The 26,811-nt window shown below is 44.2% G+C and overlaps 1 protein-coding gene across 2 annotated transcripts; it reads left to right on the top strand.

Moving 5' to 3' along the window:
* The first annotated feature begins 691 nt into the window (after nt 1-691).
* LOC108924106 (ras and Rab interactor 3-like) lies at nt 692-13,709 on the top strand. Of its 2 annotated transcripts, XM_018735278.2 has the most exons (10): nt 692-1,190; nt 3,331-3,754; nt 4,275-4,389; nt 5,685-5,757; nt 6,488-6,579; nt 6,877-8,208; nt 9,802-10,110; nt 10,701-10,832; nt 11,244-11,407; nt 11,666-13,709. In XM_018735278.2, the coding sequence occupies exons 1-10, from the start codon at nt 1,144-1,146 to the stop codon at nt 11,981-11,983; spliced, it is 3,006 nt and encodes a 1,001-aa protein (XP_018590794.1). In that variant the 5' UTR covers nt 692-1,143; the 3' UTR covers nt 11,984-13,709. The 2 variants fall into 2 exon arrangements, with proteins under 2 accessions (XP_018590794.1, XP_018590795.1); XM_018735279.2 differs by lacking the exons at nt 692-1,190; nt 4,275-4,389 and having other exon boundaries at nt 3,623-3,754.
* The last annotated feature ends 13,102 nt before the right edge of the window (nt 13,710-26,811 follow it).

The raw sequence follows: 26,811 nt of genomic DNA, 5'->3' as shown, positions 1-26,811 counted from the left end.
GAGTGCTTCTGTGGAAAATGGTGGCTGTAAATGTACAAATATCAATTATACCCTTTTCAAACCGACTAAGGTAGTGAAAAGTGTTATGTTCTGGAAGAGGGTCACAGTAACAGCCTTATTCCTTAAGAGCTGTGACAGCTGATGAGTGGAATGAGCAGTCGGTCTCTGCTTACAAAAAAAGTTCACGAAAGTATATCAAACAAATCCCAGAGCTCCTGAGCTGTGACCTTTCCACAGCTGGCTGAGCTGACAGCTGCAGTATACACATGCGTGCACATACACTCCCTGTGAAGCAGTAACCTTCTGCCAAGAAGGGGTGGGGGGTGGTGCAACAGACTGTCTCTGTGGGCCGCCTGGTTCTGAGTAAACATGAGTCGTGTTACAGTATTATCTCACTCCCTATGAAGGTCTTTGGTCCATGTTCTGCGTTTCTAAAGGGGAGGCGCTGCGAATTAATACATGTGGTGGTTTCTCCCCTCCCTTGTTTCCTATAGCTTTTTAAATTTTCTTGCATGCTCTGTGAGAAGCGGAGTCCGGTGTCTGCATACCACAATCCGCACTGCATTCCACGCATCTGGATCCTTTTAATTTCCACAGGAAAGCGGGGGGAGGGGGGTGTGGACCAGGCTGAGTCCTGAGCTTTTTTTTTTTTTTTTTTGTCGTCCTGCATGATTCTTTTGGGGTGAAATGCATCAGCAAGCGATCCAGTGTTGCTTGGGTTTGGGGAGCCAAGATGAGCTGAAGGCTTCTCCTCCTCTGTGTCGATGGAGGAGGGGGGCATTGGGGGAGGGGTAGCTGAACGCTGAGCACAGATGCAGTGGGTGGTGGATCAGGGAGGCTCAGTGACCACTCTGGACAACCTCATTCTGACAACACTGCTGTTCACATAAACACAGGAAGTCTAGAGAGAGAGAGAGAGAGCGCGAGTGAGAGAGAGGGGGAGCGCACGGGGAAGATCGACTTCTTGCCATACTTCTTTTTTTGGTTGTTTCTTTTCACTTTGCTCTGCGTGGGACAACTAGGTGAGGCCGAGATGGACTGGCGCCCCCGCTGTGGACGGGCTCCTCGGCAGCAAAGTCGCGTGTGACGCTGGGTTCGAGAGGAGAGACGAGCACGGTTCCTGCAGCTCGGGCGAGTTCCAGGATGTTGAAAGCGACTGCTATCGCTCAGGAAATGAGACCATCAGCTGGGTATGTGTGGTCAACGCTTCACCTTGGTCAGATTCCGGCCTGGTTCTGTGATCTAAGAACCTACTGGTCTAAGTGCGTTGTCTGCCTACACGGGCTCAAAATCGGGCCCAAAAAAAAAACAAAATCTTAAGTTTGCCGTTATTTACATTGATTCATTTAGCAGACGCTTTTCTCGAAAGCGACGTACATCTCAGAGAAAATACAATTTAGGCATTACATTAGGAGAAAGACATAGTTGGAGATGTGATTCTTAAGTAAACTTTTGTTTGTTTCCACTTTATGCACCGATGTTCGTTGCACGAGTAGGTGCACAGAACTCAAGATAGACTAATCCTGATCACCTTCCTCCAATTTTTTTCCTTTTTTTTTTTTTTTTTTTTTTTTAAAAAGGTAGAAACATTTACACAATACAGGAGAAGCGGCTGTGTAAAGGCTTATCTGGGCATGGTGATAAAGTCACGGTGCAAGAACATTTACACCATACACGAGCTTGAGAGATATCTTTATATTTGAAATTTTATTGAATGTATTTCCCATGCATCATGTTTGTCCTCACAAGTGACATCTTGATGCAATTTCATCTGTTCCTGCAATTTGTAAAGATAGAAAGATTCATGCAGCTATTTGTTTTTAAACTGTGCCTCATGAAGTGTTGGAGTTTACACATTTTATGGTTATTCTCTCTTACTGAAGAATCATCTTAAAACCCATTAAAATGTACATTTCTGAAGATCTTCATTTTGAAGGTACTACTTTTGTTTTATGTTTTCTCTTCTCCATTATGTTTACTCACTTTTTTTCCCCTTTATTTTTGGAACATACTGTCATTCAGTGAAATGTGATTAAAAGTTCTTTCTGTTTTATTGGACAGTCTAAATCAGAGAAAATAAATTTTCCTTCAGCAATCTGATATTTTTCCTCTGGTAAAAATCAAGCTGCTCCTCGAATTATTGCCAGCGTGTTAAAGTCAATAATCCTTAACGTATGAGTGTGAAAGAAGTGATGGTCTTTAAACAAGTTGTAGCGTATCCTGTCATTTTGAAGACCTGTGCTGGGTAAATAAAGGTTTTACTCTCTCAAACATTGTGGGATGTGTAACGATGAAGTGTCCTCATTCCAGTAAACATAAGTTTTGAAGAAAGCGGGTTTTAAGGGATTAAAATTACCGACAAACAAGTTGCAGTAGGCTGCCATTCGAGAGGCTTCGACTTGGGTCAACAAGTACTTTACCCTAACAAACATTGGACATGTGTAGTGGTGTGGTGTACTGCTTTGCTCTTGGCCTTAGTTAATGCTTCAGTGCCATTCGGGAGAATTTTTTTTAAACTTTTTTTAAAAATCGTGCTCCGCTCTAAAGGACAGGCAAGATCACCGACGGATGGGTCATGTGAGCTTGTCCCGATTCTGTGTTTGGTTTGTCCCACACTTGTAGATGTTTGCTCTGGTTGAACGTGGGGCTCTGCTGCACACGCTGAAGTGTCCGCATGTTGCTCTCTGCAAACCGTGCCTTGACCGCCCCTGATGTCACTACACGTCTTTGCAACCCGAATGTCAGGGTAACATAGCTGATACGAAGTTTTTTTAAAAATAAAAAAGAAAAAATACCCGCAATCCGAGTTGGATAAAAAGACCAAACGGAAGCCACTTACATCCCTTGACACTGGATGCATGTAATACTTGTTTGATTTGTGTGGTTTTTTTTTTTTTTTTTTTTTTTTTTTTGTGGGGAAAAATGTGGTGTAAATTTGTAATTGAGAAGCTTGATCATGTGCAAAGGAAGGAAGGCCTAGTGACTGTCTTTAAACAGAATACTGCTGCTCTTTAGCCGCGCGATAGTTGAAATATTGTTGGAGGGAATTTTTAAAGAGCAAAAAATAAAAGAACGTTTAACAAGTTTCCTACGAGACATTCTGGGGTTTCAGCTGTGTTAAGACTGAAGTATCTTGTTGCGTTATGGGACCCTGGGGACAACTGCGTTGGGGGTGGTGCGAGGTGTTGAAGGCACAGCCCTAAGCCGGGTGGAGGATGAGTCACTGTGAGTAGGGTGGAGGAAAGGGACGGTTTGCTGGGAACACGTCTCTGCGTCCTTGTCCTGCAGGGAGATGATGGTTGGTAATGGACTCACTCAATGTCTCCACAGGGCCGGTCAGGAGCCACGCTCTCCCACTAGACCACGGATGATGGCCACCTCACCCCGTTCCCCGACCAGGTTCAAGCTTCCGCACACAAACCCCAGGACAACCTCCAATGGCAGTGCCGTTCACTTTATCCCTCTGAACCGAGTGTCCTCCTTCACTCCAGCCCCTGCGCCAACCCCAAAGCCTTGCTGCCCCAAGGATCTTATTCCTCCATCTTCTCCAGCACCCAAATTACCTTGCACGCCCCCCTCTTCCCCCCCCATGGACCTCATTCCCCCATCCCCCCCAAGTTCCTTGTCCCCAGAACCATCTTCCCCACCTGGCATAAGCATTTTGGAGAGGCTCATCAAGACTTGCCCAGTATGGCTGCAGCTGGGCATGTCCCCAGAGCGTGCGGCACTCATCCTGTACAGAGAGACCCCTGGGGTAAGTAACTGAACATGACACACAGCAATCCAGCAGGAGGCGCAAACATGACTAGGTGTCTAGCACTTCTTTAGGACCGGAGGGATATCAGTCATCGCAGAGGCTTTGCTCAGTGAAAATGTCACCTCAAGGTCAGCTGATTCTGCCTATGGTACTAAGTGGTTTATGGTATCCTGTGCCCACCGCAGACGAGGAGAAATCGCACGTATAGTGACACTGAGCCAGTTTCGAGGGCGCTGTGAACAGATTTTGTAAATGTTTATGGAATACCACAAATACAAAGTTTCTTCTTTTAAGTACATTCTCCTTGAACACCTTTGACAGCATAGAGCTCAGACTGTAAAAGTCTAAATGTTCTCTTGGCAGGAGCAACAGCTAAACACCCCCTCAGAGCCATTATGCAGCGAGAAGTACTTTAATGAGCTGTTGGATTATTTGTCTCATAGGATAAAAATAAAAATCTCTGCATCTCTTGGGTATGTGGTCGTACCAATGAAGGCAACTTCCTTTGAATGCATAGATCTTCCTTGTGAGGAAGAATCCAGTCCTGAAGAAGATGATCCTATCAGTGCGATTCTGTGACCAGGAGGGGGAGCCACAGGTCCAGGATCTTCTCATCAGGGAGGAGAAGTCGTGTGAGTAGGCTGTAGAGTGCAATGTCTTGCCAGGGGACGGCAAGTTATCGAGGGAAGGAGAGCGATACTTGTCTGCAGTCATCGTTGGGGCGTGTAGCTGAAACCGCGGCGAAGCTGACCAGGAATCGTCTGCACTGCTTCTCCTACAGTGAAGACACGGTGCTTAGCGAGTGGTTTTCTCTGCTGGTTGAAAAACACCTTCTGGCCACCTTGGAGACTGCTGATGCATTCATTGTAACACCTCCAGCGAGCAAAAACCACACACCAAGTAGCTCTGTAAATGGTCTGTCGGGGCTGCTGTTCGCTATGGGGAGACGTGCCATCCGCTTCCTGCCTTCTGGCTCGTCTGAAGGTCGGGACTTCCTGCTTCGCCGTCCCCATCAGACGAGCTAGTGTTCCCTTTGCCTTCTCAAAGCAGCTCTGTGGGCTGGTGGTGGGGAGAAGATGATGATGTTTCCTGCGCCGTGTTTATTGCAGGGGTTGCTTGGGAGCAGGAGTGCGTTTGGGGGCAGGGCGCCGTGAAGCAAGCCACGGAACCGGAAATGTGAACAGGACAGAAATAGCACCACGCTAACCGCATTTGTCACGTTGCTTGAGAGTGAAGCTCTACCTCAGCTGTTTATTATCTCATGACCAGTGAAGCACGCATATGTAAATAAGGCAGGAGGTCCAGCCAGTTGAATACTACGCTTTTACATTTACTCATTCAGCAGATGCTTTTCTCCAAAGCGACTTAAAGGCATGACCAAGGTGATGTGTAGTGCTACGTACAGTACAGTACAGTGCACTACCTACAGTCATTTACCCATCAATACAACGGGCCAGCATAACGCACACACACGTACACACACTACAGGCGATTTGGTGTCACCAATTAAGTTGAAATGCATGCGTTCGGACTCTGGGAGGAACTAGGGCAATATGTCGACTCCACACAGAGTGGGTGGGGATGGAACCCATGTCCGATCCCCTTGATTTTGCAGCGCCTGCTTCAGGTCAGGCTTCCAGCTGCTGCAAAAAGCTCAAGTTCGACAAAATGCATGTGGATTCAAGAGGCCCAAAGGCCATCAACTGTGTTGTAAAACTACATATACTGGGATATTACCTCAGTCTATCTGTGTTCAAGGCTGGTGGTCAGTGTCACACAGACCTGCACACACTGATTCTATTGTGATGGAGCAGGAAATGGTGCTGTGTACGTGTGTGTGAGAGAAGAGCTCATCACTAAATTACACGCACCCCAAGCCCCCACCTAACCACTCACTGTCTCTTGCTCTTTTTCCTTCTCTCTACAGTGGTGTACTTGGAGGGCTCAGTCCTCGTATTTGACGACATTTTCAAGCTCATTGCCTTCTACTGTGTCAGTCGGTAAGCTGAACCCCTATCCCGGTTTGTACTATACCGTGCTTGGATGACGTCTGGGTAAAGCAGGCGGTAAGCTCATGCCTGCTACGGTCTATGACATCAGCACCTGGAGTAAAAGAAAGGCCGGACAAAGTGCTGGTCAGCGTGGTCTCGCTCTGGTTGACTCGTATCGGCACTAGAGATTTTTCATCCCACACAGCCTTTTCAGGGACATTCTTTACACTAACAGGGTGCGCAGTGCAGACATATTTATATAATACTCAGGGGTTTGTACTTTTATCATAAATCATGTGGTTAGAATCCAAAGCACTCGAAGTTGGTGTAACAAAGCTTCATGACATAAGTAACTAAGGGAAAAGGTCTGCAAAAATTTTTTTTTTTTTTTTTTTTTTTCCCCCTCCCCCCCCCCTTATCTGAAATGCAATACACAAAAATAATGCGAACAGCATCAAAACACAGGGACGGGAGTCTGTTGCGACAAAAGTCACAGTAAAGAGGAGTGTGATTTCGGACCTCAAAGAGTTTTCTTATAGGCAGCAGTCAGTTTAATGTCATACATTAATCACAATGTATGTAGATTGTGAGTGGAGAACTGTAAGAAGATGGTGGAAAATGCTTTCTTTGGAGTGTCATCCCTCTAGAGAAAATGTCCCATACGTAATATAGTTTCGCAGCCATATACATGATGAAATGACGTTTCACAGCAGTGGCATCTCATATTTTCTCCCATCAGAGATATTCTTCCATTCAAGCTGAGGCTGCCGCAGGTCATCATCCAAGCAACAAAACACGAGGATATGGAGATGATGTCAAGTTTGGGATCAGGTAAGTAGGCAACGTTAAGCTTCATCCACAGTGGACTGTGAGGTGTCATTCCGAGGTGGCAAAGAATTACGAAAAAGCCTTGAGCAAGGTTCTTTGTTCCCAGCTGTATAATTGGGGGAAATTTTAAGCTGCTGTGAGTTATTCTCTACTCAGCGATTTCTACAGTTCATAGGATGGTCAGTAATTTGAATTCTGTAACTCCGAGGTGGGTCATAAAGCTGGTGTTTTTCGCCCTTTTGGATATTAAGGGCAGATGGCGTGATGAGTTTGACCCGTTTTCTCGCTTTCCACCTGCAGAGTTCTGGGGATCATCGCTCAACAGGTGTGCAGAGGACAGGAAGTCGTGCAGTGAGCCAGCAGGCCAGGTCCCCCAGGCTGTAGCTCACAGCAGTCGAGACCTGAGTGAAACGGAGCCATCTGCTGGAGGTGACCGGCTGTGGTACGTCAATCCCATATTTATCGAAGAACACTGCAGCAGCCTGCCCATTGTCAGGAGCCAGAGCCTGACCACACCAGGCCCAGCTGTGCTGAGGTACAAGAGACCTGCCCCTCTTCCTCCCCGCCCTCATGCCTTAGAGGAGCACCCACTTCTAGCCATTGTTCCTCAGTGTGCCCCCAGCCAAGTAGAGAAGAAAGAGGAGAAAGAAGGCAGCAGAGGGGAAGCCAGCACGCCAGAGGAGCTGTTGCCATGCAGTCCACATACCGCAACGTCACAGCCATCAGGTCAACGTCGCATTCCCCCTGTCCCACCACGCCGAAAGCCATCTGAGAAGCAACTGCTGGAGGAGCAGGAGGAGGAGGAGGAGGAGGAGAATGTCTTGCTGAAGGAGGATGAGAAGCCCGCCTTGGTGCCCGTTGCCACCTTGGTCTCCATTGACGATGCCAGCACAACAGAGACCTTGTCTACTGGAGACAAGGTCCCTACTCTGACCACATCAGTCCCCCTGGCCAGGCTGACCAGTGATTCAGAGAGCACTGTTGCCCCTACTGCAGGAAAAGCAGCAAAACCTGTTCCCCCACCTCGTCGAAAGAGGCAGACCTTGCTGACCAAAATGGTGTTGACATCACCGGTGAGTGGAGACCCATCCTCAAACCTGGCCATCCTGGAAGGCATTAGAGGTCCCCCTCAGACCTCCAGCACCCCTACCCCAACACGACGTTCTGCCTCAGGCACGGACCTTCAGGGCTCTGACATGTCCCTGTACTCCCCTGAGGGCGGACCGTCCCAGCTCGACCCAGACTCCTACTCAACCAGCAGCACCGAGGAGGATCCCGATCCGAATAGCAGCAACATGGCCACAATAAAAAGAAGCTCCACCATCATGCTGGACAAGGCCAAGCAGAGGCTGTCTATGGTTAACCTGTCACACATCTTCACCAGCTTCATGAGTGCAGACAAGAAGTTGAAGAAGCGCATCGTGGAGCTGGCCCTGGACCGGGAGTCTTACTTTGGAAACCTGGTGCGGGACTATCGTACCTACACCCTAGAGACTATGCAGAAGCACAGCTCCAGCACAGAGATGCTACAGGAGATCCGGCTGATGATGACCCAGCTAAAGAGCTACTTGATCCAGAGTGCTGAGCTGAAGAGCCTGCTAGAGCCTCTAGTCCCCCCTGAGGAGAGGCTGGGTAAGAAAGAAGCTATAGTACTTACTATTCCACACCTTCTCAACTCTAGCATCTCGTATTGCACCTTTTAATACAGAACACAGCCACAACACATGACAGTTGATGCTCAAATCAAACTCCTTGTAAAGTTTAGGCTGCAACTCTTCATCTCACCCACTTTCTAGCAGTGTTATATTTTTCTTTTGTTCATCGAGTGAATGCAACAATCAGTGACAATAGTAAAGTTCCTCATGCTACTTATATGGGTTTTAAACACATGCTGACTCATTGAGTCCTCCCAAGTCATCTCCTTTGGAGCAGCGTGAATATACTGTTCTGGGACTCATTGTCATAGACGCCAAACAAAACGGCACAGACTCTGAAGAGCGATCTAAGATTATTCTCATCGTGTGCAGCAGCAGCACAGTCGAGACTCCCTTTTCCGTCGTAATAATATCAATAATTAAAGATAGGAACACATGGTGGTTGTAATAATACAGCACGGCGATCTGCTTGCACATTATCGTGATGGTCTTCAGCTCATTTAAAAAATGAATTGAGTTCTCTCAGTGGTCTTAATTTACTCAGTGATTTGGATCTTACAGTGAATTACTGATTTATACAAAGATGAATATAATAAGAGGGTGGCACAGCAAGTAGCGCTGCTGTCTCACAGCGCCTTGGTAGTGTGAGGACATGAGTTCGATCCCTGCTCAGTCTGTGTGGAGTTTGTATGTTCTCCCTGTGTCTGTGTGGGTTTCCTCTGGGTGCTCTGGTTTCCTCCCACAGTCCAAAGACATGCTGTTCAGGTTCCCCAAAGTGTGTTAGTTGACAGAGATTGTGCTCCACTGATGTATGGATGAGTGACCCCTTGTAAGTAGTGTATCTAGCAGTGTAAGTCACTGTGGTGAATAAGGTGTGTGGGCTGATAACACTACATAGAGTTCATTGGAAGTAGCTTTGGAGAAAAGTGTCTCTTAAATAAAAGATACTGATTTATAAAAAAAATTACTTGTACATAAAAATCCAAACTTTGATCAAGGAGACAATTATGCTTTCATAGGCATGATGCAGAACTGTTTTTATTTCTTCATGATTTTGTGGCTTAACCTAGAATGTTAAGCAGTCATAATAGTAGGTGTTTAAGCTTGGTTGTTTAGGGTTCTGCATACTCATGCATGTTTGTCTCCATAGGGTGGCTGGTAGCATAGTGGTTAGCACTGCTACCTTTGGACCCAAAGGTTGGAGGTTCAAGCCTCATGTCTGATTGTACTACCCTTGAGCAAGGTAGTTATCCAAAATTGCTCCAGTCAAATTACCCAGCTGTACAGATGCGTAAATAATTCAGTACCTTAACAATGTAAGATGCTTTGAAGAAAAGTATCAGCTAAATGAATGTGTGTGTGTGTGATGGTCTGCACCTTCAATGCATCATGACCATTTTTTCACCATCCAGATGTTAATGAAGAACAACTCATTATTCTGCCTTTATATTGCTGTAAGAAGAGGGCGGAACAACTCTGCAGTTATGTTCTAGTGCTTTTTTTTCATAACATTAACATTGCAATGAGCTGATGAAAGAAATGTTGCGGTTTGGGATGGGGGACTTTGTAGAGGCCATCATCGAGGCAGCGCTTTGCAAGAGTGTGCTGAAGCCCCTGCGCGAGGCCATCTACTCGCGTCTGCGTGACATCCATACACAGGATGGTTCGCTGGATCGTGTCCGGGACAACCAGCAGGTGGTGCTCAACACCACCACCACAGATCTGGGTGTTACCACCAGCGTACCCGAGGCACCCGCCATGGAGAAGATCCAGCTAAAGCTGAGTTCCCTGTACAAGGAGTACTCCCCTGAGCAGAAGATCTCCTTTCTGCTCAAGACCTGCAAGATCATCTACGAGTCCATGTCTGTTAGCAGCCCAGGTGAGCAGAGACACTTCCTGTTTGGCTCAACATATTTTCTGTGCCCTTATTGTTATTGCCTGATGTTTTTCATTAATGATTTTGAAACAGCAGGGTATTTTTCCTGTAGAAGTCTGCATTGTGTGCTTTGCTCAAAAACATTATAGCAGGGCCCTTCCAGTGGTTGCACTCACTTCCTTCAGTTTACTAGTCCCCCGTCCACATCTTAACTATGTGGAGTGCTGATCTTCAGCTGTCAGATATTCAAATGCCTTCCCTGTCAAATCACATATGCTTTAACATCACACAATGAGTGAAGTAGCTGAATTTCCTCTAGCAGAATGGCAGTGTTCTCCTTTGATCATGCACCTCTGTCTACTAACCAAGCTCCATATGGTCTCCACGTCCAAAGTCGCTCTCTATTAGACAGTGCTTGCAAAGGCAATGAACGTACGCTGTACTGTGTCATTGGCTTGCTGGTCCAGACTGCTCACTCCTCAAGAGATTGAATCACAAGTCATCTACTAATATTAATATACATATATACGTGATGTGTGTAATGAGCTTTATTTATGTTCGCCTATTTCCGTTATGTTCCCATTCTTCTGCAGGGAAGCCCTACGGTGCGGATGACTTCCTGCCTGTGCTCATGTATGTTCTGGCGCGCTGCAATATGGCCACTCTGCTTCTGGACGTGGAGTACATGATGGAGCTCATGGATCCAGCGCTGCAGCTGGGAGAAGGTGGGGAGTGATGTGTGTGGGTGGGTTTGGGGGGTCCTCCACTTGTCTCACACATGCACAAGGGAGCCCCAATGAGGCGTAGCTGGGTCGACACGGTCTTGCACGGTTCATTGCCGCCATCCGCTTCTCAAAAAGCTGGTCTGAAATTTGGAATCTGGGTGACACTTAAGACTTGGCTCTGTGTCCCTGGTAATAAAGCTGGGAGCCTTGTTGTGTACCACATCAAAGCAGGCTGCTGTTTCAATTACGGTAGTGTAATGCCTGCTGTTTGCTAATGAGCCAGATTGTAGCTGAGGGACGTTTTTCGTGTCTGGAACCACTGTCAAAAAAGGATGCTTGTTGAGTCACAATCTGTGCAGGATTAAATTAGGGGCGACACTTGCTGTGTCCCCGCTTCTGTGTGTCACTCAGGCTCATACTATTTGACGACTACCTATGGAGCGCTGGAGCACATTAAGAATTATGACAAGCTGGAGGTCACCGGGCAGTTCAGCATTGAGATCCAGGACTCGATTCACCGCTGGGAGAGGCGGCGCACCCTCAACAAAGCCAGAGTGTCCCGCAATTCCGTGCAGGTATGTGCGGAGATGGTCAGAGATGTGTACTTGACTTTAAATGCGCTATAAATGTAACCTGAGCCATCCAACCTTAGACTGGGTTGGATGCTATAGCAATCTGTGGAACCTGTCAAGCTGGGCCAAAAGGCAGAGGTTGAGGATACATGGTTGCTTGGGCTATGAAGGACCTGGAATGTGGCTCAGGGAAAAGCTGTTAGACTACTAGATGGTTCTCAGGGCAATGACCAATACCTCTTACTTTTATGTACCATACAGGACTTCATTAATGTGTCCTTCCTGGAGGCAGGCTCTAACACCAAGACCTTGGGTGCCCGCCCGGGCACGACAGCCCTTGACCTCTGCACCCAGTGTGCAAAGAAGTTTGAGGTTCTGGAGCCAGAGTGCTATGGGTTGTTTGTGCTGGTGGAGGGATGCTACCGGGCTCTGGCCCCTGATGAGCTGCCTTTGTCTGTGAAGTCCAGCTTACACCACAGTGAACCCCGCAAGGAGTACTACTTTGTTTACCGACCGGGGGGCATGGGGAAGGAGGCTGTGCCTCCTAAACCAGACACCCCCCCAGACAGCTTGATCTGATGAACAAGGCTGAGATCCACCATGGGTTTATAAGGTGCTTGTTTCTGCTTTCACAAAAAATGTTTTTGCAACAGAATGAAAAATTCTTTTGTTTGAACACCACTGAGGTTCAGTTCAGTTCACTTTATTTTTGTGTCGTGCTCTTCACTGGAGTGGCAGAGCACTGAACAGTGTTCCAGAAGACACTGTAAAGAGTTCCAGATGAAGCAACATTTTTGGTTAGATGGGTAAGATATAGTAAGTGATTAGATAAGGCAACTGACACGTGAGGAGAGGAAAACAAAAAAAACTCAGAATTAAGAAAGGAGAGAAATAAACCTCTTGGGTCCAAATATCAGTGACTGCCCACTCCTCCTGGACATTCTATGTAGTGACATGGGACCTGTGTAGATATATTAAACCAAAGGGGAAAAGCATGGGTGTCCCAGGATGCAATGTCACACCTCAGGAAGAAAGAGATATATATGAGAGGGGGAGAGAAGAAAAAAAAAAGAAACTCATGAGTATATCAGCTGGCATACAGAAACAGAAAGAGGAGGTCAAAACAAGTGGGTTTTCAGTCTAGGTTTAAAGGCCACAGTAGAAGGTGTGCTTTACTGCAGTAGTAACTTTCACTGGTGTTAGGGGAATGATGGCTGAATGCTTTGCCACCCACAGTTTTCGTGCAGATCTCCGGGACCACAACAGACTGGCCTCCTATGAATGCAGAGAATGACGTGGCTCATAGTTACTACATCAGTGATGTAGGTTGGCGCAAGACCTTTGAGCTCCTTGCAGGTTGAAAAGAGTATCCTGAAGCCACATCTACAGTATATGTCAGGTAGTCAGTGAAGGGATCCAAGAACTGGGCTGATGTGGCAAAGTTTCTTGAAACCTGTGACATTTCTGGCTGCTGGAGGTGGAGGGAACACAAAACACGGGTTAGACGGAGGAGAGGACATAGTAGGAGCAGCCAAGCAATAAGGAGTTGCAGTAGTCCAGCCCACTGGATACGAAGGCATGAACTAAGCTTCTCAGTGTCCGACCCTAAAATGACACTGAAATTCCTTGCAGATGATGTATAACAATTTTTCACATTTTGCAAATCTTTGCGCTGAGCCACCCTATGTGGACTGAAGGAGAAGCAATAACTTTTTATTTTTTCTTGCCAATCTGTAACACTGCTAGACAGGAGATACCCAGACTCTCATTCCACTGAAATACATATGGCCAATCATTTTGTCTTGGGTGAATAGCCTTTGTTTTCCGCAGCTTTCCATTAATGACAAACCAGCATGGTTGGTGCACACAGCCTTCCACTTCCAAACTCCCTTCCTGCCACTACTGTATGTATATTACCTGGCATTTTTGCTCCCGCAATGAGATCGCTGAACTGCCAGTTGTTTGGAAATTCTTCTGTAGGTGCCATAAAATCCAGAAAGTAAACGAGTTTTCATACAGAATACATATCATTCTGACACCACTTTCCCTTCTGGTATGAGCATATTCACATTTGGAATACGGTTAGTGCCTTTTCGAACAGAACTGCAACTAATCTGCCCCTTCACCTTGTAGAGGCAATGCTACTGCTATAATTACTTTCCTGAATTAAAACACAATATCAAGTTCTATACCTTCAACTGGCAGAAAAATTACTCGGTGGAAAAAAATTTGTGATGACTGAAATGGAAGAAGAGCTCTCTGCCATCCAGGACTGTAAAAGAAATGTATGTTTTTATTTATATATACACATTGTGTAATTTTTTCCATTATGCAGTATGTCACAGTTAACTTCTTGACTTATAAAGTATTATTGTGTGCGGTGGTGACTCAATTTATCATGTTTTTGACATTTTTATACTTGGGCTGTACAGTATGTTGCACCAATGTATATACTTAAAAAAAAAAAAACAGTAATTTGTAATAAATCAGACATTTTTCAAAGCAAAAAGTATCATTTGTGGAAATCTGGCATATGAATATGTAATTATGCATTGGCAAACACACTTTTATTGAAACCATTCTGTCCAGAATGGTCATATGCCAGGGTGGAGGGGAGAATATGGACATGAAACAGCAGCACAAATAGGTGTTTTTGTGTTTGAATTGGAAAATGGATGGGGGGCTGGGTGTTTTTATATCTCTAACAGTACTTTGAGGCACTGGTTGTTCATTAGCCTCCCTCTACACGAGTATGAGGACTGCATCTCTTTCTATTCACAGGATGACTGAACAATTTATTTTTCAACATTTTTCAAGTGAGGGTAGTTTTTTATAAATTCATTTAAAGAGTAGCAGGGTTTACTGTCACAATCACCATGTGTTCTCAGCTACACCCAATATTCGACAGTGTGTGTTCCTTCAGGGTTAGATTTATTTGACTCTTGAGCTCTACAGAGCACAGTAATAAATTGGGTGAATCCAATATAGACATGGAGGCTCTTAGAACACCCCAGACAAGAAATTAAAATTTTGTTCATTTCATGCTTACACCAAAAGACTTTTTAACGCATCAGAGGATCAGTAAGTCCTTCCTAAGGGCTGCTTCATTCTCATTCCCCAAGTAAAGAGTTGCGTTTGGTCTTTATTCATGTAAAATTCATAATAAGAATGTTTTTAATCCCATCAAGGACTTTAACTGATGCAATAGAGACTTTTGCTCTAAGGGCAGTTTGAAAATCCTGTCTTGGCTCAGTATTTTTTGACATGGAGTCACTGGCCACCAGTTGCCTATAGATGCCTGCATCTTGTACCACTACTGATGTCAAATAACTTATTTTGCAGACTCTATTTACTCACGAATATAACTCAACCTTCTGCGCTGTCAATGTTTTTGTTTGCTACCCCTGTGACTGAAGCCATAAACTGATCGCAGCTGGTTCTTACAATATGAAAGTCTCTAGATGCCATTTTAACAAAGTATTGACTTCTATTGTGTCTAATTAGACACTGATGCTGTGTAAACACAGAATGATTCACCGCTACAGTTTGTCCCCACGGTTCACGGCCATCCTTTGAGTCACAATGACGGTGCTGACACATTAGTGCCATCACAACATTGCGTCTGTTTGAGTACCAACTGACTCACAGTCTTAGGCCTATGAATAAAATTCCATGTGACCTTTAATAATATTTCACATTAACTTTAATGTGTAATACTGGAGTTCAAAGACTGACTTCAGTCATTTACAAACACCTGTAGAATGGACTGCACATCTTCATCGTATCCCTCTCCAATGCAACAGGGTGACTAAGTGGTGTGGCACCCCCAGCTGACAAATCAAGGTGGCATGTCATGCTCTCTGCTCTGTCCTCATTTGTGCGGCAGGGATCCCAAGCATGGGTGCTTGTTGAAAAAGACCAAGACTTAAGCTGAGGACTTTGACACTAACTCCTCAGGAGATCAGGCCAACAGCACTTCACATTATGTTTGGAAGTAGTGGAGAAGGGCCTCCCTCTTTTCAGATACATTCTGTGCTTCTGCCAGCCATTCATTTAAATGATAGCAATATCAAGGAACCCTAGCAAGTAGAGCCTGCAAACTAATAAAGAGATCGAAGAGGCCTAGTGTCACCATACTAGATCACTGAAATGGAAAAAAAAATTGTAATTAAAAAAACATCTGGTCAGCACTCCTGAGTCTTTCAAACGATAATTTAACCTCACAGATTCTTTCTGAGAAAGGTTTAATTACATCTGATAGACATTAGTAAAAGTGGAAGTGCAACCAATACTGTTAACCTTCATGTCCCCCAAAAGCATGTGTATTTGTCCAGGTACAGCCTACAATTGTATAGCATACAGTCCCTCAACCATCACAGGTACATCTTCGCATACTGAAGCGTGTCTTTGACATCTCTAGCAACAACTGAACACCACTTTCAGTCTCCAAGACTGCAGTCCTTTATCTTCCTGCTGGTCCTTGCCCTTGTCAAGAGCTCTCTATGTCCCTGGACTCCTTGTTCATCTTATCCTCACAGGTAGTCAAAAGCCTGGGAGTAACAACTGCCTCTAGTCTTTTCTTCTCCCAACACATTCTAGCCTTAACCCACTCTTGCAGACATATCCTCATAAGGACGTACTATGCCCTTCACATGTATCTTTAAGAGCAATGAAATACATCATCTGAATCAGGTATGGTATCTCAGTGTATTTATAATTATTCGTTTTCCTCTTTCATGTGTTAGAAGTTGTGTTTTACTGTGTTTTAAAGTTGCTTTTATGAAGAAATGTGAAATCAATTTTTTTGCACTTGGTAAAGCAAAGCGTTTTTGATGCACAGATTTAGAAACTGATGAACGAAACTGCTTATATGACTTAATCCAGTAGGAAAACGGGCAACTGGTCCTTTCTTTGACAGATCTATAGCCCAGATTTGTCAACGATGTTATGTAAGGTCGAGTTTGAAGTCTTTTAATGAGGATGCTAAGACAAGTCTGAATTTTTTCCGAAGCAATCTAACTCATGTCTCAAGCTAGTACCAGTGAAAGGTTACATATAAATTTTAAAGAAAAAGAAAAATCCATTAGAATGTTCCTTCTTTTGTCCAATCAGTTTGCTGAATGTGGATCTTAAAATTGTAACCAAAAAGTTGGGCCAAGCATGCTTCAGACTTACCTTCCAGACATAATTAAACACGATCTAACCGGATTCATTAAAGTCAGGTTCGGCTCCGATAATATATGCCTTATATATTATCAACTTCATTGCTGTAAAAGCAAGAACCATCTCTAATTATCTCTCTTGATATTGAAATGGCATTTGACCAAATAGAGTGGAGTTTCCTATTTGTTGCCTTGGACAGACTTAAAATGGGAAACAACTTTACCAACTTAATCAAGCTCTTATATTCAAATCCTTCGGTGCAAGTTAACACAAATCGCTTTCTGTCAGACACTTTATCTGTTGGAAGAGAGTGCCAGCAATCACTGGTGAGCTTCAACCTTTTAAGGAATAATTTCAGCCTACCAAATAGACTTCTATAAATATCAACTCTGTCACTTTATTGCTGCCCTAGAAAAGCAGAAGAGATTACTGACAGAAATAACAAAAGTGGAGAAACAGCTCATTACACCAAACTCCAGGGCCATGATTTTGGCATTATATACAATTTTATCAAGCACTGGTACCTGCTTTTTTTTATGAACCGAGGGGGACTTGGGAACAGAATTTGGGCGAGTCTCTTGGCGACCATGAATGGTCATCTATGTGTGGTAAAGTGTTCCCTGCCTGTACCTCCCTCAGCATCCAGGAGCAAAACTTTACAGAATCTGCCTCACTCCAGTGTGCCTTCACAGGATGTTCCCTGGGGCATCTCAGTTGTGCTTTAAATGCAAATCCCCTCTGGGCACTGATTCTGGGGATGTGGTAAGACAAAGTTTACTAGACTGAGGCACATGCAACAATCCAACCAACCAATTTCAAAAACCACGTGTCCCAACCGGGGTCGTGGTGAGCCGAAGTCATTGGGCGCAAGGCTGGGGAGGACACACCCTGGACGGGACACCAGTCCATCGCAGGGCTATGACTAGGAACCCAAGCGCACAGCCGGGCAAAGGTAATGGAGCAATTGTAGGGCAAGCACCTTGCTCAGGAGCATTGCAATCGGAGGCGGGGATCAAACGGGTAACCTTTGGAGCCAAAGGCAGCCACCCCCTAGTCAAGAAACCATTAATTAAAAATGATTTCTCCCTAACTATGCCCTTGTTAAGACATGACCCAAACTCCTTTCTTGATGATGTTATGGTCTATAGACTCTACATTTTCACCTATTTCACCTATTTCAAAAAGAACTGTTTTTTAATATCATGGTCGAAGTTCCATCTGTAAACATGTTGATGACTAGAGCATTTAAATCTCTCCCATTGGAACAATTAACATTTGAGTTGCATGACAATTCTAATGAATTGTGTGGAATATCTGGAAACCCTTCTGGAAGTTATTAGAAGGTGCTACATGATCACACTTGTGATAAACTGTAATCTTTTGACCATGACTCATCACTCTATGTATGTGGACATATTTTTAGTCCCTCTTTAGTCCCAGTTTTAGTCCCTTTTTAAAGGTAAAAAAAAGTAAAAGAAATAGTTATTTCGGTAAGGAATTGGCTGTTTTTGGGCTAATATTAATATAAAATGACTTCTCATATGTGTCAATTTGTCTGAATAATGACATTACCTGTAGAAATTCTGTCTTAAAGATCCACTGTGACATCAAAAATACTGTATTGTCGGTAGCCACTTGAATACCTATGCTAATGTTATTAACATTAATAACTGCATTAACTCATCGGCCAAGGGACAAATGGTTTTTCAGAGTTACCCTTTCAAAATAACATTTCTGAATGTTTTTAAGGAGGTTTCTAAAGTCAGACTTTGTTATCCCTGAGTCCTTTACTTTTTGTGCATATGTTACAGACAGCCCTCGTCTTGATTTTCCCACGATCTAGTTTTCTGAAGCTGAATATGATCAAAAATAATGCTCCCATCTCTCAGGTGGTTTTGTTTTAGAAGGAGGTAACTGAGGGATTGTTAGGTGTTACCAAAATTATCCTCAAGACCATACTAAAAAATACAAAATCAGAAACATTGAATGGAATACAAAGCATCTTTTTGCGGATATTTTCTTTAATGCTGCATTTTTATTTTCTTGACACGCATTATTCGGTTGATTCTGGAGTAAAATGTGTCAAATGGATAAAAGCATCAGGCATTTCTTCACGTCCTGGTAGAAGACTTGATCAGATGACCTGCCCAAGCTGTGACTCCGTCAGTCTCGGTCACTGTGCATGGAATCAAAGCAATGTGTGAAATTTATTTGTCTTTCTTTTTGTGAGGGAAACTCATTACCTCTATATTTACTCTCACCACCTTTCATACCCTTCAACCAAATATGTGAGAAATTCACTTTTCTGCATCCAACATATAGCAAATCAATACGTGCTGGCAATGTGAGATCAGAGCACAGTTCTGACATGCTTCTCAGCTCGTCAATCGGACACACAAAATTTCCTGTTACGTGTATGTGGCTACCCTGCAATGGAATGGTGTACACCCCCCACCCCCCCAGTGATTCCTGGAAAGGCTCTGGACTGACGTTACCCTGCCCATGCAGTTATTCAAAGTGAGTGAGAGTTTCGAAGCAAAGTGCAACCACATGTTGCTCAACTGCTTGCTTGCTCATAAATCCAAATCAGACAGGATCTGCAAATTGTAGGTAAGCTTTAGAAAACATGACCTACAGCGGTGCATAAAGGAGATTTAACTTTCAGCACCAGCTGTCCACTGACAATATGAAGATACTCTGGAATCACTGAAGATCTTTTAAAAAATGCATCCAGATTTTTAGCCCCTTCCTCATGGCCAGTTCATTTAATTCCAGCTCTCTTCCTATTATTTAGAGATAGCAGACTGAAATGACTATCCAAATTGTGAAATAAGTCTTTATGCAGACCGTGTCTCTTTATTTACAGGACCTCTCCATCTAACTCACAGCAATTTATTACATCATAACCTGGTTCAGCAGAATGCCAATCTATTAAAAGTAATACATCAGGTGATATAAATCTTGGCTTCTTCCTCCAAGAAGACCCCCATGAGGTATTCTGGTTCACTATCTTGATTTTTAACGTGGTCAGGACTTGCTGTCTGCTACTTAAGAGCATTCATTTCACTGAAACTTGAAGAGATGTAATAGATTTTTTCAACTTCTTAAAGTATCAGATGGATCCTTAGCGGAAGGTCCAGCAACTGTTCATAAAAAAATTAACACCTTACCGGAGATTAATTAGCTGCTCTGCCGTATGCTAGTTTACACAAAGTCTCATCTACTTTTTTTCTTTTCCCAAACGCAGAGCATCGTGGATTAAGCACAACAAACTTTCTGGCTCTCGAATAAACCCTACAAATGAGATTAAAGGATTTATTAATTAGATTAACGTACACGAGTCGTGGGCAGAACATTTAAAAAGCCCATTATTTGTACCTGAAGTGCATTTCTTCCATGTCGAAAGCTCACACAGATGCTGAACACAAAATCCAGCACCTGCAAATTTACACCGGGAGGCGGAAACCTTCTTGCATCACCGAAGAGCCAGAAAGGATTTGAGACATCAAAAAACTAATTAACATCTGTCTCCATCCCTTCCTGCTTCCCAAAGAGAGGTTGACCCAAACACTGGCACCAGCAGTACGTTTAGAAAAAGTAACAAGTAAATAAATCCCGGTGAAAACAAGACATTTTGCCTGGCCCAAATTGTGGGAAATTAGATTTATGATCTGTGATTTGTGCACGCCTCGTGTAATGTCCTTGACAGCTATTACCGAGCTTTATAGCTCTGTGCTCCTGTCTAATTCATTTAAATCTCACTCGTTCTTCTCTTGAATGTCCTCTGACAAACCGCTTCCAAATATTCAGTCATAACACTCATGCAGTAAGGCAGGCAGAACGTATTAAGCTAAAATTTGGCATGTAGTTCTATAGCGAGGCCATGCCCAAATAACACGAGAGCTGGGTTTTCAGCTACTCTGCAGATACTTCTCATCGGTGAAATGGGAATTTTACACATTTAGCTCCTCCTGCCCCTAAAACTCAAATGTGTAAGGTGCCAGGGTGCAAGTGAAGCCCCAAGAGAGCGACCTTTAAAGTGCAGTCCACAGAGCTGGAAAGGTGGGCACCACTGTTCAGGGAAAAGCCCTAAAATAAGACGGAGAATAAGCTGTGGTGCCCGATAAGAGCCGGGCACAATAGCCATGTTTGCTTTAACTCACACGTCAGCCTTTCTTCATCTGCTCATTTTGTTTTTCTTTGGTCTGCAAGTGTGTGGGAGGCTGTGGTTTTTCTCACTCACACCCCAGCAATGTTCCATGAGGGTACTTGTGCCCGTGACTTCCAAACAAAAACACATTTGATCCTGCACACTGTGTTGATGCAGAAGCAAGTGGACTCCAGTGACCGATGTAAATTTAGTCTTCACATAACATGCCCAAGTACATGTCCCTTTTGGGTGAACGAAGGTAAATGTCATTTATGTTGCTGTGAAATATCCGATTTATCCAGCACTTATGAGCATATGGGCATCTTGTTCTTTCCCCCTTCTTGCTCTGTTCTCCCCATTGTGTTACTTTTTTTGCACAACAATAGAGTCTTTCGGTTCCCCATCATGTTACTGACCTCAATTTAACTGTAAAACTGACCACAGTCCATGTACATCACCACGTCAGACCTGGGTGCCACAATGGTGCAGCAGGTAGTGCTGGTACCTCACAGTGTCTGAGGTGTTTGGGCGTAAGCTCGAATGCATCACATTAAAATATTCTCCTTGTGCCTACGTTCCCTTCCAAAGCGTGCCTGATTCTGGGATCAGCTGCAACACTGCCCAGGTTATCGAAAGGAGGTATGCTCATACACCTACTCATCATTGTATTGGAGAACAGGCTACAGGACTCAGGCGCAAGATATGATGACTCTTGGGCACCCAAGAACTGATCACAGGTGGAAGCTGTCAAACTAGAAGTGGATCTTAACTGATTGACCAGAAGCCCTAGGAGAGAAGGGTTTCTTTTTTTTTTTACATATATTTATTTAGCAGATGCTTTTCTGCAAAGCAACTTCCAACAAAATCTATGTAGTGTTATCAGCCCACACACATTATTCACCAAGGTGATTTACACTGCTAAATACATTACTTACAATGGGTCACTCATCCATACATCAGTGGAACACGCACACACTATGGCTCAACCTAGACAGCATGTCTTTGGAGTGTGGGAGGAAACCAGAGCACCTGGAGGAAACCCACACAGACACAGGGAGGACATGCAAACCCCACACAGACTGAGCGGGGATCAAACCCATGTCCTCTCACTCCACCCAGCTGCTGTGAGACAGCAGCGCTACTGGCTGTGCTACCATACTCTTTTACAATGAAATGGTTCTACATGAGTGGTTTAGGAAAACACACAAGTTACTCAATTTATAGTAAATTCCTCTTATTAAAATCTATTTGAAACATGAACTCTTTCAGTGTATCAAAATTACATTTACAGGGAATAAAAGCTGAATGCAAAATATATCCCAGAGATTTGAAATCCTGACAGACATGCCAGCCAGAATTTATCTTTGTCAAGAGGTAATTACACGGTTTCCACACACACATCTGGTTGTTCAGCATGCAGCAAAACTTTACACTAAAAACTCTTTTTTACATGCAGACAAATCACTCCTGTTCTTCTTTATCACTGGAGATTCACTGATTTATTAAGCTTACTATTCACTTCAACATGTGAATTCTTACAGTGAATATTTTTTCATTTATGTACTTCTTCTTTTTCTCCTTTTTTTCCTCAAATTAAGCCCTGATTATTGTGCTATAGACACCTTTACTGGACTTTTCCATTGCACCAGTAGCTGGTCCACCTGTACAATGTTAGTAAACCACACTAAGATATTTACAATGATTTCCTAATTTGTACAACTATATGCTGTCTCTTAAGTCCCTTACTCAGGTGTACTATTGCAGTCAAATTCAGGTCCTTTGTGATGGCCCTAAGCACTATGCTACCTGCTGCCCTAGCTAGGGTGTAAGTGTAGGGATACTCTTTTTGCTGACACTTCTTTCTGCAATATCGTGCAGAATATATTTTTTTAAATTTTCCGGAAGCAAAATAAATATAGTATTACTCAGCAGAATCGAAGGCAATTAATTATTTATTAATTTACGTTAATAATAGCACTTTCGAAGTCTCAGAAATATCTCAGAGGAGTGTGTGGTGCACAGCTGAGTGGGGGAGGAGGTAAGGTGGTCGGTGTGAGTGGGTGGTATGGAAAGAAGACAGTACTTGTCAGCCGTTGTTTTATGACTCTTTTGTTGCTGTGCAGAGAAAGCCATTTATTGGGCGGATATGGCCCTGACAGATGTGATTTAAGCATAGAAGATATACATTACTAATGAGCATCTGCTGGGGGTCTATTAATAATACTGCATGTATTGTCAGTAGTGACACGTGGTACTGGACCTTTCCCAGAAGCATTCGGCCAAGACAGCTGCAGGACAAGCACCAAGGATGCGGGCAGTGCTGGCAGTGGTTGTGTCGCATGTCCATGAGGTCTTTGGTGTGGAACATAGGAGTTGCCCATGCTGCTTGCTAAACGTTGTGTCCTCTTTGTTGTGCCCCTCTCATAATCATCTGGACAACATATTTTTCATTTTACTAAGATCAGTTTTTTTATGTCATTGGATTTTTTTTTTGTGGGGGGTTGCGGTGGCGTGGCAGGTTTGCCCGGTGCCTGCTGTGCGGTGGGTCTGGGGTTCGAGCCCTGCTTGGGGTGCCTGGAGGTGGACTGGTGTCCCGTCCAGGTTATGTCCCCTCGACCCTGCGCCCTGCGTTGCCTGGTAGGCTCCGACTCGTCGCGACCCCGCTCGGGACAAGAGGTTATAGACGTTGGTTGGTTGGATTTTTTTGTGATCTAAACCGGCTGATCTCTCTGTCGCCTGCAGTGAAAATCAAAGGCAAACATCCAAAGAAGGAAATCGTTGAATGAAGGTGTCACGCAGTCAGGTGCAATAAAAGTAACCCTCTTTCGGCTCAACGCGGGGTTTTCAGCATTGGCTGTTCCCTCATGCTGGGTTACGTGCCAAAACAAACATCCTCTTTAAAGCCGGTCCGAAACACTTAGTCTTAATGTCAGAATAAGCCACATAAATGTCAAAACAGAGTCTCTTATGTACCTATTGAGGAGAAACAACTCCACCCTGGTGCACCTCGCTTAGAACCCGAAATGCCACTCGCCTTCACTGTGCCCCTGGCCAAAGACATATTACAGAAGAACGAGTCTCCTGATACTCTTCTCTGGATATGTCAGCTGCAGCGAGAATAACATGCCGAATAACTTTGCCCTGTACGACTAGTAGAATTACAAGTATTTAACTCACCTCTCTGTTGGGACGGAGATTACAGCTTCCAGATGAGGAGAAGTGCCGGTTGTGGGCAGGGATTCAGGCTTTTCCGATAAAGAGTGTGTATTTTTTTTCCCCCTCAAAAGGTCTGTCACCAGAGAAACGTGACCTGGCTGTCGCAGTTCAGCTTAAGAGTACTTTTACCTTTTTTTCCCCAAGACCCGATGTTCCTTGGTTGTAGATTTCAGGGAGAAAAAAAACTGTTTTTTTAGTTTTTTTCGTGCGTTTGAAAAGCAACATATTCAGTTTCATTGAAAATCACAAAGCACATTGTATTTATTGCACACAAATTTGTTAAAATCCCTTTTTCGTATTTTATATATTTTATAAAAAAGCATTGTTTTGTACCTTTTCTTTGCATGAATCCTTGTTTTGGAACATAAGGGTACAGGGCTCGGTGGGGCATGGCGTTGCAGCGGCACAGCAGGATTGGTCTGTGCCTGCTCTCTGGTGGGTCTGGGGTTTGAGTCCTGCTTGGGGTGACTTGTGATGGACTGGCATCCCGTCCTGGGTTTGTCCCCTCACCCTCCACCAGCCTTATGCCCTCTGTTGCTGGGTTAGGCTCCGGCTCACTGCAACCCCACTTGGGACAAGTGGTTTCAGCCAGTGTGTGTGTGTGTGTGTGTGTCTACATGGCTGTTTGGTCATGGGTTGGAGAACTGCTGCTTAGCCTGAACTCACCAACTGTTCACTACAAAATCTACACCATATGATCTGTAGGTTTTCATGTGGAAGTTTCTAAGCAGGGCACAGTGTTGATATTAACGAGCTCCACTTTCAGACCCGGTGGTGCCTTGGAGCAAATATGATGTTTTCGTGGGTCAAACTGTCCCAGATTCGCCACTTCATGAGTTTAATATGTTTTCGCTGGAACACTTGGAGTTGCTGTGAATATGCGGAGATTTCCATAAACGCGATTGCCAGGGAAGTTATTTACTGTATTGATGAAGTTTACTGTTTTGCTTTTTCTTGTGGGGTTAAGACTTAAAGAGGATTTTGTGCTATTTTCAGGTCCACGTTTGTTTCAGGTCTCATTTCCTGCTCTCAACATTAAGTCCATCTATTGGGCCTCATTCATCCGACTGCACACTTATGGTAAATAAATTGTATCAAGGTGTTAAATAATTTCTCTGATGATGCAAAACAGTCCCACTCTGCTCACAAAATCCAAGACTCACGGTTATTAATTTTTAATTGTAAACAGCGATCTTGGCGGATTCACATCACACCACAGAATCCTGAGATTGCTTTTTAAAAACTCCCATTGAAAAAGTGCAGCAGCTTATTAGTCTCAGTTTAAAGCAGATTTCCTCAGCGCTGTTCCCAAGAGCAGCTCAAGACATGCTTCCTTTGATTCCCCAGGGATTATGATGAGCCGCATTTAACTCCAGGATGAATTATCTCAGATTTTTCTTTTTATTGTCTAGCTCTTCACCAAAAAGATATGAGGTGAATGTTTGTCAAATGTTATAAGAAATGTTACCTCCAGCAGAGCAAAATGTGAGATGCTGAAGAATAGTGGGGTGGCAATAAGTGCATTATTAATGTGTATTGACCAAACAAAAACCACAATATAAGAATATCTTGCAAAGGGGCAACGGGAAACTTTTCACTGTACATTTATGCATTAAGCTCAGTTCTTTGTGTCTAAAGAGGGCTCTGTATGAGTCCTCTAAAGGATTACTTGATGGGACAATCACATTTGTGCGACAAACATAGGGAGCCTCCTGATGGAAACAGACTGAAATGCATGGAAAACAGCTTTTGGAACCCCATATCTGGGTGGGGTAGCTGTGGACACTTCTAGAAGGTTCTGGAGACTGCTAATGCAAGTGAGCTGAGGCGATGGAGACGTGAGTCTGTAGGAAGGTCCGAAAGAGAAGTGCAAAGATGGTTTTGAGAGAAAGGGTGCGAGAGCGTGCTTTAAGAAGGAGGCAGCAGCCACAGCAGGTGACTCAGCACTGCTGAATAGCGAATAGCAGGGGTGTGATTAAGGGGCTACGGCGGCACAGGGGGACGGGCCACATTATCCCCCACAAAGAGCCCCGATCTGCTCCCTCTGCACGCTCGGCTGACTGAACGCGTTGTTGAATTTGAATATTTTATAGACTGCAGAATGCAGAATGCATCCTGCATGAGAACAGAAGGGCTGTCACGACCCCATTGCATTTGGGAAGTGCACTATTAATTTCCTCATTGCCGATGATTTATGAGTTAATCTCTTATTGCGAGTCCTTATAAAATGAGCTGGTGCCTCAGGTAATTTATTGTGTTTCTTGTGTTTGTGTTACCACTCTCTTCACCGGATTGTTTGTACAAAATTGTTTGTCTTGTAATTTCAGACGTAGGTCATATTACTGGTTATTATTCATACGCAAAGCCAATGAGAAGCTGACGGAAAAAGCAGAAGCAGTATTTTTAGGGAGGCAAGTGTGTTTAAAGTGGAATCAAATCCTGGAAAGAAGCGTTATGTGGTGAAGTTGCCATTAGGCAAAGTGTTCTTGCTGAAGGATGTCCCGGAGTTTGGAGTGACAAGCTGAAGAGCAGGCAAGAAGGATTCTGGCTATTATGCGCCGTCACACTGGCGAACACATGGAGAATTCCTAAAACTGATGCTAAGTGGAGGCTGGTCTCCTCTAGACGTTAAATCCAGTGGATGGCACATCTCTGATTGGGCACAACCTCTTAGGGGTGAGGAGTGCTGCTCTGAATTACTGACACACACTACACACACACACACCTCTGTCCTCTTTACAACTGCCAGTTACACACTAGGCTACTCCACAGCTGTATGGTCCAAATGAAGCATAAAATACAGCTCAGTGTCATATAGCTGTGGAGAGCCATGAACAGGCAAGGTGTCCCTTCGAGAGTAAAAGAGGGAGGATTGGGT

Source organism: Scleropages formosus, chromosome 1 (genome assembly GCF_900964775.1).
Source record: "Scleropages formosus chromosome 1, fSclFor1.1, whole genome shotgun sequence".
NCBI lineage: Eukaryota > Metazoa > Chordata > Actinopteri > Osteoglossiformes > Osteoglossidae > Scleropages > Scleropages formosus.
The sequence above is the reverse complement of the archived record's forward strand: the minus strand, read 5'-3'. Positions and strand labels throughout refer to the sequence as shown.